A 15,899-nucleotide genomic window follows, 5' to 3' on the forward strand; every position below is an offset into this window, starting at 1 on the left:
CTCATTAGTGATATGGCCTCCATTGTGTGCAATCTTCACAAGTGGTAATGTCTCTGTGTTGCATATTAACGCATACTCATCATTGGTGCTAAGGCCTTCATAGTGTACCATCTTCACACTGGCCAATGTCTCTATAGTGCACATTAGTTCATACTCATTAGTGCCATGGCCTCCATAGTGCACGATCTTCACAACTGCCAATGTCTCCGTAGTGTGCATTAGTGCATACTCCTTAATAGCATTATGGCCTTCATATTGCACCATCTTCACAAGTGTTAATGTCTCTGTGGTGCACATTAGTGCATACTCCTCATTGGTGTTGTGACCTCCCTAGTGTGCTATATTCACACTGGCCAATGTCTCTGTAATGCACATTAGTTCATACTCATTAGTGCCACGGCCTCCATAGTGCACCATCTTCACAAGTGCCAATGTCTCTATAGTGTCCATTAGTGCATACTCCTCATAAGTGCTATGGCCTCCATAGTGCACCATCTTCACAAGTGCCAATGTCTCTATAGTGTCCATTAGTGCATACTCCTCATTAGTGCTATGGCCTCCATAGTGCACCGCCTTCACAAGTGCTAATGTCTTTGTGGTGCAAATTAGTACATACTCATTAGTTTTATGGCCACCATAGTGCACCATCTTCACAAGTGTTAATGTCTGTGTAGTGCACATTAGTGCCTACTCCTTAATAGTGCTATGGCCTCCATAGTGCACTATGTTCACAAGAGTTAATGTCTCCGTAGTGCACATTAGTGCATACTCCTCATTAGTGCCACGGCCTCCATAGTGCATCATCTTCACAAGTGCCAATGTCTCCGTAGTGCACATTAGTGCATACTCCTCATTAGTGCCACGGCCTCCATAGTGCACCATCTTCACAAGAGCCAATGTCGCTCTTGCGGTTAACCCTCCCTGCCTCTAAGGTCTCCGTAGTGCACACTAGTGATGGGGCCACTATTGCTCATTACCTCGTTGGTGGCCTCCAGAGACATCCACTGTGAACGCTCACCTGAAACCAACATCTGAGACCCCTTAAAGACATCTTCTCGATCGACTTCCCACTTCCCTGTTGATGGTAATTCCAGTCCGACCCCCCCCACCCAGAAGCCCCCTCCGTTACCGACCTACTGTTACGCCTTCACTGGGCCTCCTGTTGATGGTCCCTTGGCCCCTGTTAAGGACCCACCTCTCATTCAGGCACTCAATGACTGTTCCCCCTTCCGCATTACTTGACCCTCTGAGCCCACCTGACACTGATCATGCACCCTGTTATTGCCCCCTCTCCCCACTGCTTCACCCCCTCTGACCTCATCTGGACACTGCTGCACCCTGTTATTGCCCCCTCTCCCCACTGCTTCACCCCCTCTGACCTCATCTGGACACTGCTGCACCCTGTTATTGCCCCCTCTCCCCACTACTTCACCCCCTCTGACCCCACCTGGACACAGATGCGCCCTAGTATTGCCCCCCTACCCCATTACTTGACCCCTTTACCCCACCGGGTCACTAATGCACCCTGTTACTGCCCCCGCCCCTGTCGATGTCTCCCTCCCACTGTCCTCCCCCCGGCCCTGTAGATGTCTCCCTCCCACTGTCCTCCCTCGGGCCTCCAGACGCCCCTCCGTGGTCTTTCCCCCCGGCATTTGCGCCCTATGCTGCCCACAAGTCGGGCAGGCACTGCCAGGCTTCCTGCCCGTCCCAGGCATGATTGATGCGCCCTGGGAGGCGTGGTGACGTCACTGGGGCCAAGAGAAGCCTCCCTCGTGGTGCTCGGGGCCACGACAGAAAAGAAGGAACTTGCTGGGGAAGCCGCGTCTTCCTCTGAATCACTGAGGCGACACAGAGAAGGAGAACTGAGCTCCCCTCCCCCACGGCACCAGCTTAGAGGGGGGCCACTGGACTGGGACCTCACGCTTTGGGGGTGCTGCTAAGGCCTCTCAACCTCTGTGGTGTCCACTTTGGCCTTTGTGGTCATGAGGTCTTGAGTGGTGGTCTTTGAGGTCTGGGGGTGTCTCTGCGCTCCTCTGAGGGTCTCTCAAGCCCCGTGAGCTGTCTTGGGGGTCCAAAGGTTGTTGTTAAAATCTTGCGGAGCTGTGAGGGCCTGTAGAGGTGTCTTCCGGGTCCTGAGGGGCTTGTCTGAACTACAGTGGGGTGCTGTTGAGGTCCAGAAAGATGTCTTCAAAGTCCTGAATGGTGCTGTCGACGTCCCTTTGAGGTTTGTACGCCATAGGTGGTGTCTCTGAGGTCCCATAAGGTGTCGTTGAGGTCCCTTCGATGTTTCTACTCCATAGGTGGTGTCTCTGAGCTCCTGTAAGGTGTCGTTGAGGTCCCATCGAGATTTCTACTCAATAGGTGGTGTCTCTAAGCTCCCGTAAGGTGTTGTTGAGGTCCAGTGGCGGTTCCTGGGCTCGCTGTGGGGTTTATCTAAGGCGCCTTGATTTGTATGGTGCTTTTAAGCTCCAATCACCCTCCCTCCATGGAGTGTTAGCAGCAGGGTCTCCGTGCCACACCCTGAAGTTGGCTGCACTTGCCACTCTACGTTGTTGCAAATGCTACAGGCTCACTCGATGGAAGGGTTCACCATCATCTCACCGGTAAGTGCCTTGTCTTTCTTCGGCATGAGTCCTTTTAAATTTTGGGAGGGGGGATAGAACGGTTGAGATTACTAGGGGTTCTTAAAATGTATCTTTTTTCTCCACTAGTGTGTGTCTATGGGGTGTGGGGATGAACTCACAGTATGTTTTAGGGAAGTTCTAGAAGGTGTTAATCTCTCGCTGAGGTGTTTTGAACATGCTGTGTCTTTTGGTGAATACACAGTGAGTACTGGCGGCTTTCTGGGGTGTGTTGCACATGCAGTGTGTTTATGTGAGTTTGTGACTACATGGTGTGTAAAGTGTTTAAGTAAAAAAGAGGGATATTTATTTGTTGAAAGTGAAGTAGGTGTTGAAGAAACTGTGGGTAGTGCTGGTAAGCCTGAGGTGTGTGGTTGGTGAAATTTGGTGCTGAACACGCAGCATGTTGTGTGGTTGAGGTGGGGTGTGTTGGTAAAGCTGAGGTGTATGGTTGGTGATGTTTGTTGTCGAACATGCAGCATGTTTTATAGTTGTGGTGGGATGTGCTGGTAAACCTGCAGTGTATTTGGTGATGTGTGTTGTCGAACACGCTGAATGTTTTGTGGTTGAAGTGGGGTGTGCTGGTAAACCTGATGTTTGTGGTTGGTGATGTTTGTTGTTCGAACACGCAGCATGTTGTGTGCTTGTGGTGGGGAGTGCTGATAAACCTAAGCTGTGTGGTTGGTTATGTATGTTTTTGAACATGCAGCATGTTTTACAGTTGTGGTGGGATGTGCTGGTAAACCTGCAGTGTATTTGGTGATGTATGTTGTCAAGCATGTGGCATGTTTTGTAGTTGACGTGGGGTGTGCTGGTAAACCTGAGGTGTGTGGTTGATGATGTTTTTTGCAGAACACGCGGCATTTTTTGTGGTTGTGGTAGGGTGTGTAGGTAAACCTGTAAACCTAGGGGTGTGTTTGGTGATGTATGCTGTTGAACACACTGCATGTCTTGTGGTTGTGGTGGGGTGCGCTTCTAAAACTGGGGTGTGCGTTTGATGATGTATGTTGTTGAACACGCTGCATGTTTTGTGGTTGTGGTGGGGCGTGCTGGTAAACCTAGGGGGGGTGTTTGAAGATGTATGTTGTTGAACACACAGCATGTTTTGTGGTTGTGGTGTGGAGGGCTGAAAAAATTGGGAGGCGTTTGGTGATGTATGTTGTCAAACATGCGGCATGTTTTGTGGTGGCGGGTGCTGGTAAACCTGGGGTGTGTGTTTGGTTATGTATGTTGTCAAACACGCATCATGTTTTCTTGTTGTGGTGCGGTGTGCTGGTTAACCTGGAGTGTGTATTTGGTGATGTATGTAGTCAAACACGCGGCATGTTTGTGTGTGGTGTGCTGGTAAACCTGGGTTGTCTGTTTGGTGATGTATATTGTTGAACACGCTGCATGTTTTGTACTTGTGGTGGCCTGTTTAGGTAAACCTAGGGGGTGTGTTTGATGATGTATGCTGCTGAACACACATCATGTTTGTGGTGGGGTGTGCTGAAAAACTTGGGGGGGTGTTTGGTGATGTATGTTGTCAAACATGCAGCATGTTTTGTGGTTGTGGTGTGGTGGGCTGAAAAACTTGGGAGACGTTTGGTGATGTATGTTGTCAAACATGCAGCATGTTTTGTGGTGGGGTGTGGTGGTAAACCTGGGTTGTGTGTTTGGTGATGTAAGTTGTCGAACACGCAGCAAGTTTGCTGGTTGTGGTGGAGTGTGCTGGTAAACCTGGAGTGTGTTTTTGGTGATATATGTAGTCAAACATGCGGAATGTGTTGTGGTTGTGTGTGGTGTACTGGTAAACCTGAGGTGTTTATTAGATGATGTATGTTGTCGAACACATGACATGTTTTGTGGTTGTGTTGGGGTGTGCTGTTAAGTAGGTGGTGTGTGTTTGGTGAGCGTGCAGTTGTTGGTGACTCAGTGGTGTGTGTCTGAGGACAGACAGTGTGTTTTGGCGGAGGGGACGTAAATGATTGTGGATCTGAAGTGTGTTAGTGAATGTCATGCAGCTGCACCATAAATTCTGTGGTGTGGGGTGCAACGTACAGCGCCCCATCCTAGTTGAGGAGCTCTGGCTCATAGCTTTACAGCAATGATGGACAATGAGTAATAGGGTGCACTGCACCTGGAGGATCTGCTGTTGTCACCTCAAGGGTGTTCTGCAGGCAGATCCCCCCCACAAACAACCTCCTCTGGGGGTACAGGCTGAAAGGGCAGCAATGAGGGCAGTACTTGACTCCTGTCCTTCTCTCATAGGCAGGCCCTGAGGGGGATCAGTGGTCGAGAGAGGGGTGGATGTCAATCCCTTCTGGGATGAGGGCCCCCTTATAGTGGCACAGTTGAGGCCATATAGGGGCTGCGTAATGTGAGTTCCTGTAGGGCCTGGATCAGTCCTGAGAGATGCCCTTGGGCTGAGACTAGCTGACTATCCTGTGGGATTTGGATGTGAGTGGAGGCCTGACATGGACTGGGAGAAATTCTAATAGTTGGGTAAACCCTATAAAGACTGAGGCTGAGGAGAGTTCATGTAGGTTCTGTAAGGATCCGGAGAAGCCTCATAGCTTCCAGAAGGCCCTATAGAGACTGAGGCTGGGGGAACCATGTAGAAGCCTGATAGCAGCCTGAAAGCCCTTTAGAGACTAAGGATGGGGGGCATGTAGGGTTCCTTTAGGATTAGGAGAGGCCTAAAACTGGTCTGAAGGCCCTATACAGACTGAGGCTGGGGAGCCATGTAGAGTTCCTTTAGGGTCTGGAGAAGTCTGGTAGCTGCCTGAAGGCCCTATAAAGAGTGAGGCTCTGGGACCATGTAGAGTTTCTTTAGGGTCTGGAGAATACTGGCATCCATCTGAAGGCCCTGTAGAGACTAAGGCTGGGGGCTGATGTAGGGTTCGTTTAGGGTCTGGAGAAGCCTGGTAGCTGCCCGAAGGCTCTAGAGAGACTGAGGCTAGGGGGAGCCCAGGTAGAGTTCCTTTAGGGTATGAAGAAGCCTGGTAGCTGCCTGAGGCCGTATAGAGATTGAGGTTGGGAGTCCATGTAGGGTTCCTTTAGGGTCTGGAGAAGTCTGATAGCTGTTTGAAGGCCCTATAGAGGCTTTGGGGGCCTATATAGGGTTCCTTAAGGATCTGGAGAGGCCTAATAGCTGTCTGAAGGCCCTATAGAGAGTGAGGCTGGGGGGGGGGGCAACTAGAATTCCTTTAGGGTCTGGAGAAGCCTGATAGCTGCCTGAAGGCCCTATAAAGACTGAGAATGGGGGGGGGGGCATGTAGAATTCCTTTAGGGTCTAGACGAGAAGCCTGATGCCTGCCTGAAAGCCCTATGGAGGCTGGGGGGCCCATGTATGGCTCCTTTAGGATCTGGAGAAGCCTGGTAGCTGTCTGAAGGTCCTGTTGAGATAAAGGCTGGGAGACCCATGTAGGGTTCCTTTAGGACCTGGAGACGTCTGGTAGCTGTCTGAAGGCCCTATAGAGACTGAGGCCCGGGGGAGCCCATATAGACTGCTGCTGGTCACTCATGCTTAATTTGAGCAGGTGGTTTTCCGTGCTCAGCACCAATACCTAACTGCCAACACCGGGTCTTAGGACAGTTTGCCACATGGTGGCGCTATTTGTATTTTTTTTTTTAAATGAGCACAACAACAGTTGTTTATTAATTCAATATACATTAGAATAACTAATACCTGCCGTCCAATCCTCCTCATAACTTTGGGGGACTGAAACAGTTTGAAGTGCTACACTTGAAGTAGTGTGATGTTCGTAGGTGTGTTTGTACAGTCACCGGAAGCGCTGGCTGAGGCAATGGGTGGTGCAAGCTGCAGAGACCTCCTGACGACAGCCATGGAACTTATATTTTTACTAATTAAGCACTGGCCAGGCACTGAGCAAGCTGGGCAAAGACCCTAGATTGGCTGAGACTGGGTGGAGGCCCCATGGGGGCAAAGGCTGTGTAGAGGCCCTATGGGGGCAAAGGCTGTGTGGAGGCCCCATAGGGGCAAAGGCTGGGTCAGGAATTGAAGACGTGAGGAGAAGCCCTGATGTGTTGGGGGAGAGATTTGGCAGCTTAGTAGGTGAATTATGTGTGGAGACAATATAGGGTATGAGGCTGGGTGAAGGCCCTATAGGGGCTGAGACTGGGTGAAGGCACTTAAGGGGCTGAGACTGAGTGGGTGGGGACCCTGTAGGGGCTGAGACTGGGCAGAGACCCTGTAGGGGCTGAGATTGGGTGGAGGTCTGATAGGTGCTGAGACTGAGCGGAGACCCTATAGGGGCTTAGATTGGGTGGAGACCCTAATGGGGCTGAGACTGGGTGAAGACCGTGTAGGGGCTGAGACTGGGTGAAGGCCCTATAGGAGCTGAGACTGGGTAGAGACCTTATAGGGACTGAGACTGGGTGGAAGCCCTATAGGGGATCAGACTGGGTGGAGACCCAATAGGGGCTGGACTGGGCGGAGGCCCTATAAGAGCTGAGACTGGGCAGATGCCCTATAAGGGCTGAGACTGGGTGGAGTCCCTATTGGGGCTGAGACTGGGCAGAAGCCCTATAGGGGCTGAGACTAAGTGGAGACCTTAGAGGGGCTGAGACTGGGTGGAGACCCTATTGGGGCTGAGACTGGGTGGAGTCCCTATAGGGGCTGAGACTGGGTGGAGACCCTATAGGGGCTGAGACTGTGCAGAGGCCCTATAAGGGCTGAGACTGGGTGGAGGTCCTATTGGGGCTGAGACTGGGCGGAGGCCCTATAGGGGCTGAGACTGGGTGGAGACCCTATAGGGGCTGAGACTGGGCGGAGGCCCTATAAGAGCTGAGACTGGGCAGAAGCCCTATAAGGGCTGAGACTAAGTTGAGACCTTAGAGGGGCTGAGACTGGGTGGAGATCCTAGAGAGGCTGAGACTGGATGGAGGCCCTAAAGGGGCTGAGGCTGGCTGGAGTCCTTATCGTGGATGAGACTGGATGGAGAACCTATAAGGATTGAGACTGGGTGGAGGCCCGATATAAGTTGAGACTGGGTGGAGGTGCAATAGAGGCTGAGAGTGGGTGGAGACCTTAAAGAGACTGAGACTTGGTGCAGACCCTAGAGAGGTTGAGACTGGGTGGAGGTCCTAGAGAGGCTGAGACTGGATGGACACCCTATATAAGTTGAGCCTGGGTGGAGGTCCTATATAAGTTGAGACTGGGTGGAGGTCCTATATAAGTTGAGACTGATTGTAAACCATAAAGAGGCTGAGACTGGGTGGAGACCCTATAAGTACTGAGACTGGGTGGAGGCCCTATAAGGACTGAGACTGGGTGGAAGCCCTATATAAGTTGAGAGTGGGTGGAGGTCCTATATAAGTTGAGACTGGGTGGAGGTCCTATATAAGTTGAGAATGAGTGGAGCCCCTATAGAGGCTGAGACTGGGTGGAGACCCTATAAGGACTGAGACTGGGTGGAGGCCCTATAAGGACTGAGACTGGGTGGATGCCCTATATAAGTTGAGACTGGGTAGAGGTCCTATAGAGGCTGAGGCCGGGTGGAGACCCTAAAAGGGCTGAGACTATGCAGCTGCCTTTTAGTGCTGAGGATGGGTGGAGGCTTCCTAAGGTTTGACACTGAGTGGCACCACAGAGAGGGGATTGGGATAGGTGGAGCGTTAGAGGTGCTTTAGACTCAGGTAGGCACTACAGGGGTTGAGACCTAGCAGAGGCCCAATGGGTTGTCGGGGTGCACGGGCTCAGGTTGGGTGGGGGCCAATCAGGGCCCGAGACATGGGGGGTGACATATCACTGGCCTATTGCTTCATCCTGTTACCACTCATACCTTCCTCCTTCTTTTCTTCACCAGTGTCAAGCTCCATCTCTTCGTCCTACCTCTATCTCCCGCTGTCCCCCTCTTTGTCCTCCCTGTACCCCTCTTTGTCCGTTCTCTGTCTTGCTTGGTCCCCCCTTCTTCCTCTCTCTATCCCCCTCCTCATCCTCTTTCTGTCCACCTCTTCATCCTCTCTCTGTCCCCATCTGGACCGATCCTCATCCTCTCTCTATCCCCCTCTTTGCCCTCTCTCTGTCCCCCTCTTTGTCCTCTCTCTGTCCCCCTCTTTGTCCTCTCTCTGTCCCCCTCTGTGCCTCTCTGTCCCCCTCTTTGTCCTCTCTGTCCCCCTCATTGTCCTCTCTCTGTCCCCTTCTGTTCCCATCTGTCCCCCTCTTTGTCCTCTCTCTGTCCCCCTCTTCGTCCTCTCTCTGCCCCCCTCTTCATCCTCTCTGTCCCCCTCTGTCCCCCTCTTTGTCCTCTCTCTGTCCCCCTCTTTGTCCTCTATTTGTCCCCCTCTTTATCCTCTCTCTGTCCCTCTCAATCCTCCTCCTTATCCTCTCTCTGTCCCCTCTGTTCCCCTCTTTGTCCTCTCTTTGTCCCCCTCTGTCCCCCTCATTGTCCTCTCTTTGTCCCCCTCTTCGTCCTCTCTCTGTCCCCCACTTTGTCCTCTCTCTGTCCCCCTTTGTCCCCCTCTTTGTCATCTCTCCATCCGCCTCTTTGTCCTCTCTCTGTCCCCCTCTTTGTCCTCTCTCTGTCCCCCTCTGTCCCCCTCTTTGTCCTCTCTATGTCCCCCACTGTGTCCTCTCTCTCTCCCCCTCTGTCCCCCTATTCATCCTCTCTCTGTCACCCTCTTCGTCCTTTCTCTGTCTCGCTCTGTCCTCCTCTTCGTCCTCTCTCTGTACCCCACCTCGTGCTCTCTCTGTCCCCCTCTTTGTCCTCTCTCTCTCCCCCTCTTTGTCCTCTCTCTGTCCCCCTCTGTCCCCCTCTTCGTCCTCTCTCTGTTCCGCTCTTCATCCTCTCTCTGTCCCCCTCGTCTTCCTCTCTCTGTCCCCCTCTGCATCCTCTCTTGGTCCCGCTCTTTGTCCTCTCTCTGTCCTCCTCTTCATCCTCTCTCTGTCCCCCTCTTTATCCTCTCTCTGTCCCCCTCTTCATCCTCTCTCTGTCCCCCTCTTCATCTTCTCTCTGTCCCCCTCTTCATCCTCTCTCTGTCCCCCTCTTTGTCCTCTCTCTGTCCCCCTCTGTGCCTCTCTGTCCCCCTCTTTATCCTCTCTCTGTCCCCCTCTTTGTCCTCTCTGTCCCCCTCATTGTCCTCTCCCTGTCCCCTTCTGTTCCCATCTGTCCCCCTCTTTGTCCTCTCGCTGTCCCACTCTTCGTCCTCTCTCTGTCCCCCTCTGTCCCCCTCTGTCCCCCTCTTTGTCCTCTCTCTGTCCCCCTCTTTGTCCTCTCTTTGTCCCCCTCTTTATCCTCTCTCTGTCCCTCTCTATCCTCCTCCTTATCCTCTCTCTTTCCCCCTCTTTGTCCTCTCTCTGTCCCCTCTGTTCCCCTCTTTGTCCTCTCTCTGTCCCCCTCTGTCCCCCTCATTGTCCTCTCTTTGTCCCCCTCTTCGTCCTCTCTCTGTCCCTCACTTTGTCCTCTCTCTGTCCCCCTCTGTCCCACTCTTTGTCATCTCTCCATCCGTCTCTTTGTCCTCTCTCTGTCCCCCTCTTTGTCCTCTCTCTGTCCCCCGCTGTCCCCCTCTTTGTCCTCTCTATGTCCCCCACTGTGTCCTCTCTCTCTCTCCCTCTGTCCCCCTATTCATCCTCTCTCTGTCACCCTCTTCATCCTCTCTCTGTCTCGCTCTGTCCTCCTCTTCGTCCACTCTCTGTACCCCACCTCGTGCTCTCTCTGTCCCCCTCTTTGTCCTATCTCTGACTCGAACTGTCCCTATCTTCATCCTCTCTCTGTCCTCTCTTCATCCTCTCTCTCTCCCCCTCTTTGTCCTCTCTCTGTCCCCTCTTCGTCCTCTCTCTGTTCCCCTCGTCTTCCTCTCTCTGTCCCCTCTGCATCCTCTCTTTGTCCCGCTCTTTGTCCTCTCTCTGTCCTCCTCTTCATCCTCTCTCTGTCCCCCTCTTTGTCCTCTCTCTGTCCTCCTCTTCATCCTCTCTCTGTCCCCCTCTTTATCCTCTCTCTGTCCCCCTCTTTATCCTCTCTCTGTCCCCCTCTTCGTCCTCTCTCTGTCCCCCTCTCGTCCTCTCTCTGTCTTCCTCTTCATCCTCTCTCTGTCCCCCTCTTCGTCCTCTCTCTGTCCCCCTCTCGTCCTCTCTCTGTCTTCCTCCTTGTCCTCTCTCTGTCCCCCTCGTCTTCCTCTCTCTGTCCCCTCTGCATCCTCTCTTTGTCCCGCTCTTTGTCCTCTCTCTGTCCCCCTCTTCATCCTCTCTCTGTCCCCCTCTTCATCTTCTCTCTGTCCCCCTCTTCATCCTCTCTCTGTCCCCCTCTTCGTCCTCTCTCTGTCCCCCTCTCAGCCTCTCTCTGTCTTCCTCCTTGTCCTCTCTCTGTCCCCATCTGTCCCCCTCTTTGTCCTATCTCTGTCCCCCTCTTCGTCCTCTCCCTATCCCCTTCTTCGTGCTCTCTCTGTCCTCCTCTGTCTCCCTCTTTGTCCTCTCTCTGTCCTCCTCTGTCTCCCTCTTTGTCCTCTCTCTGTCCCCCTCTTCATCCTCTCTCTGTCCCCCTCTATCCCCCTCTTCGTCCTCTCTCTGTCCCCCTCTTTGTCCTCTCTCTGTCCCCCTCTACATCCTCTCTCTGTCCCCCTCTATCCCCCTCCTTGTCCTCTCTATGTCCCCCCTCTTCGTTCTCTCTCTGTCCCCCTCTTTGTCTTCTCTCTGTCCCCCTCTTCGTCCTCTCTCTGTCCTCCTCTGTCCCCCTCTTTGTCTTCGCTCTGTCTCCCTCTTCACCCTCTCTCTGTCCCCCTCTGTCCCCCTCTGTCCCCCTCTTCATCCTCTCTCTGTCTCCCACTTCGTCCTCTCTCTGTCTCCCACTTCATCCTCTCTCTGTCCCCCTCTTCGGTCTATCTCTGTCTTCCTCTTTGTCCTCTCTCTGTTACCGTCTTGCAGTGCTGTCGCTGAGGCCTCCAGCTCGCCAGTCCTTATCTTGTCATCCTCTACTGTGTCCTCTGTTTAGCGTTGCTGCTGGTAAAGGAGACCATTTTCATGTTTAAAGCGAGTGCCCTTTTGATATCTGATGTGTCCCACTGCAGGTCTCTTAGGGCTGACAGGATTGGAGGCTTCCCCCCATCAGCCTCCATAGCTGTGCCCGTCATCTCCCTATCACTGCCCCCTACTCGCAGGGCATCGTGGAAGACCAAGAGTCAAGTGGATCTTTCTTGCTTTTATTTTTTGTTCTTTTGGAGGCCTGGCAAGTGCAGGTCTCGACAGTTTAGACAAGGACTCCAGGACCAGCTGTCATGCAGTGACATTCATTCACTCTCCCCTGGGACATCGCCAACTCTGTGGCCCTCTCTCACTTCTCCGGTCTTGCGCCACAGAGCTCTTCATCCACTGGGAGGCGCTGGTGTGCGATTCTGGTACACTGCCGCTCTTAATTCTTGGTGTGGGTCACTTGTAAATCAGCAGGGTCACGATGGAGGTCGTCTTCTAGACCCACTTTAGGCAGCATCCCCTCTGCCAGTGCCCAGGAGTGCTGGTGCCGCCATCTTGATGTTGCCAGGTTCATAGGCATTGTACTTCTCATGTTCACGAGGTGGAATCCTCTAGCAGACCTCATGGAGAGCATGCCCCGTCCGCTCTTGGACCTAAAGCGGCTTCGGCCTGGAGAAGAGGTGTCTGGCCAGAGTACTCCACCACCATCATGTGCTCCAGCACCTGGCCATCTTGGGCCCCAATAGATATATGTTAAAGTACATTTGGTGATATGAACATCTGGTATGAAGGGGGAGGCACAGGTATATGTTGCTGATGTGAGTCCACGTCTCTCCTTCCTAAAGACCTTTTCAGAGGTATCTTATCGGTAAATCTTTGCACCTCACTTCTGACTATGGTTCATTGTATAGTTGTCCATACCATTTATTTCATTCTCCAAAAAATGAATTAAATATATACTTTTATTCAGAGAATATATATATATTACCTACTGGCAGTCACCAGTAGGTAGTTATAGTTAGGACCTAGTTTCCATAGGAAAAGTATTTTTCTTTTGCCAATTTCTTTGCTGCCGGGTGACGAATTTTCGCAAAATTTTCAAAAACAATGGGACACTATGGTCAGCTCCTTTATTGAAAGTTTTGGGGTGATTCGTCAAGCGGAGGCCAAGAAAAATGGGAGGTCCCAAAACGCGTTTTCTCCATGTTTATTTCCATAGGAAATTTTGTCGCAGCTACAGCCCGAACTGCTGAACGGAATTACATCAAATTTGGCACAGAAGTAGCTCTTGGTCCAGAGTGCACTCTTTGGTATAAATCCATTCAGCAGTTCCTGAAAAATTCACAAATAAATAAATATATATATCTGGCTACCGCGGGGGATCCGTGAACCCTCCCGATCACGAGCTTGTCTTTGATTGGCTGCCAACACTTCAAACCAAGAAGTGTTGGCAGCCATCTTGGGACTCAGTAAAACCAAGTCACAAGCAAAAAGGGAAGAAAATGGTGAATAAAAAAGAAAAGGCGGCAGAGTAGATACACCCTGACCCCCTAGGCCTCGTCAAGGGGTCCCAAAAAGCATTTAAAAAAAATATTTTTGGCAGGATTCACGTAGGGTGCGCAGATCCGGCTGAAAAAAACACAAAACAACGCTCGGACTCCCACGCTTCCTAGCTTTTAAGGCACCTGGTGGGCCAGGTCCTGGGGGCAATGTATGATTGTTAAGTGGGGTCCCGCTGGGGCCCCCAAAACCCTGGGGACGCCACCTGCCTGGGGCTTTTATGAAAAAATTTGTGGGGGACTCCTGCCCCCCCACGCTGCCCCGGGGACCGCCACCTCCCCGGGGCTTGAATATAATGAAAGAAAGTGTGGGGGGGCTTCTGACCCTCCCCACACTGCCCCGGGGACCACAACCTCCCCGGGGCTAACTTTAATTACGGGCGGCGGTCCGTTGCATGCCCTGGGGACCACCACCTTCCCGGGGCTTTTTTCACGAAGGGAGGGGGGCGCGCTCGAGGGGCCATCCTTGGTCCTGGGTAAGGGTGGGCAGACAACTCCGTTCCGCCCACGGAATGTGCGGAGATTTGCCCTTCGGCCTTCCTCGATAATAGGCGGAGAAACAGGGCAAATCTCTGCACACTCGGGGCATAACAGAAGTTGGCTGCCCGCAGTATAAAATACATTAAAAAATCTATTTTTAAATAACCTTACCTTATCGGCGGCGTACCCGGGCTTCCATCCTCCTCCAGCGCATCTTCTTCTGGGAACTGCGCATGCGCGGGAGCCCACACATGCGCATTCCTCGGCAGGAATGGCCATGCGCAGGCTCCCGCGCATGAGCAGTTCTCAGAAGAAGACGCGCTGGAGGAGGATGGAAGCCAGGGGACACCGCCGATAAGGTAAGGTTATTTAAAAATCGATTTTTTAATGTATTTCATACTGCAGGCTGGAGGCGGCGGGAGGCGAGATGTGCGTAACGGAAGTATGCGGAGAGTGCGGAGATTGGTTCCATCTCCGTGCCTCTCCGCATAGGTCCCTTATGCACATTACGCCCACCCTTAGTCCTGGGGACCGCCACCCCCTAAGGCCGGCTCCTGCAATGTCCTGGGGTGCCTACCCCCGGGATATTGCAGTTTGCAATGACAGGGAGGGAGCATGGCTCCCGCCCTGTTATTACTAACACTGCTTTGCTTCGTGGAAGCGAGAACAGGAAACCTGCTCTCGCTTCCATGAAGCAAAGCAGATTGCTTTTGGATAAGGGGAGCTGCTCCCTCTGTCCAAAAGCAATGCCGGCTCCCATAGCAGGCGGGGAGCTGGCAGGGACTTCGGGGGCATTGGGGCTCCCCCGCGGTCCCCTATGTCGAGGCCAGGCCCCGGTGGGAGGGGGGCCATGGTCCAGACGTGGCCCAGGTAAGGGGGGGGCCCTCCCGTAATAATATAAAAAATAAAAAATAAAGAGGCAAAGCCCTGAAGGGTGGGGTCCCCAGGGCCAAAAATGGCCTCAGGAGCAGGACCGCGCTGCCTCCCTACTTAAAAATGAAAATATATATAAAGGAGTGGCCATGCCCCGGGTGATGGGATCCCCAGGGCTGAAATCGGCCTTAGGAGGGCGGATGTGCAGCCCCCACACATTAAAAACAAGCATTAAAAATCCAATAGGTCTCGCCTTTCATTAAGTTAAAGCCATTTGCTTTGCTATACAATACCATCAGCAAAGCAAATGGCTTCAACTTAATCAAAGGCGAGACCTATTGCATTTTCAATGCTTGTTTAACACATGCAGTGGAATTACTTCACATGGGCGCATTCTTTCTGAAGTGCAGGCGCCTTTTTGTGCCTGGAAGTAGCGCTGCGCTACAGCCTACGATGAGGCGCTTTAGTTGCAGCGCCAAAATTCTGGAACCTCCTAAAACAGCACGTTCGATTTTTGATAATAAGAGCGCCGGCATCAGAAACGAAAACATCGCCCCTCAATAAATGAGGCGGGGAGAGGGGCATGAGCAGGACTACCTGGCTAGGGTACGTGGGTGTGGTCCGGGGCACTAGGAGGCAAGTGTGTAACCCCTGACTGTAGAAAGTGGAAGTGACAGTGTTCAGAGAAGCGGGGAAGGGGCCCGTTGCACTTGGGTAGAAGTGTGGTCGGTGGTGAACGGGCATTCAGGTGTGTGCGTGGGTGCAGAAAACGGAGGTAGCACTTACTTTCGAAGGAGATTCCAAGCGCTTTTGACCCGAGGCAGGATATACTACTAGTCTTTGCCCACTAAATAGGCAGTAGGGATGGGAGAGGAGGAAGCGCGGTGCTTCTAGTTTTAGAGTGAAGGGGCTCCTTGAAACCAGTGGACCCGGTGTATGTGGCCTGCACCTGGGGTGGTCGAGGGCCACCGGACTTGAGGTGCACCGGGCTTGAGGTACACTTCAGGGCCAGTCTCCCCGGGCTGGGTGGAATGCAGCTTCTAGGTTAGGGCTGCAGAGGGCACTTTGAAACTAGTGCACCCACGCTGTCTGGCATGAATCCCCGGGGTCTGCGCATCTCTGGGCAGGGAGCGCATGAGGCCCCTGGAGTCTAGGGGGGAATCTTACTCGTAGGTGGCATTCAGGGGGCACATTGAAATCAGCGTATCCGGGTTGTGTGACATGAATCCGAGGAATATGTGTATCTCTGGGCATGGGGGAGGGGCGGCAGGGGGCGCTTCCAGTATGGTGGTATGGTGGCCCGGAGTATGGAGGGCATGATGTTCCTAGGTGTAGGATGCAGAGGACACTTGGAACCAGAGGGGGCGTTACCAGTATGGTGGTATGATGCCCCTGGAGTCTAGGGGGAATCTTGATAGTAGGTTTGGGCTGCAGAGGGCACTTTGAAGCCAGCGCGCC

At 52.7% G+C, this 15,899-nt stretch overlaps 1 protein-coding gene across 4 annotated transcripts in view; it reads left to right on the top strand.

The window, feature by feature from the left end:
- Positions 1–1,787: 1,787 nt before the first annotated feature.
- SPI1 (Spi-1 proto-oncogene) overlaps positions 1,788–15,899 on the top strand; it is a 125,682-nt gene continuing 111,570 nt past the window's right edge. For 2 of the 4 annotated variants that reach the window (XM_085646551.1, XM_085646552.1), the window contains exon 1: positions 1,793–2,603. In XM_085646551.1, the coding sequence (XP_085502677.1) occupies positions 2,559–2,603 (45 nt within the window). In that variant the 5' untranslated portion in view covers positions 1,793–2,558. Of the gene's footprint in view, positions 2,604–15,899 lie in introns of all 4 variants that reach the window. The other 2 variants (XM_085646553.1, XM_085646554.1) reach the window with 2 other exon arrangements.

This window comes from Triturus cristatus, chromosome 3_1, assembly GCF_964204655.1.
Source record: "Triturus cristatus chromosome 3_1, aTriCri1.1, whole genome shotgun sequence".
Taxonomy (NCBI): domain Eukaryota; kingdom Metazoa; phylum Chordata; class Amphibia; order Caudata; family Salamandridae; genus Triturus; species Triturus cristatus.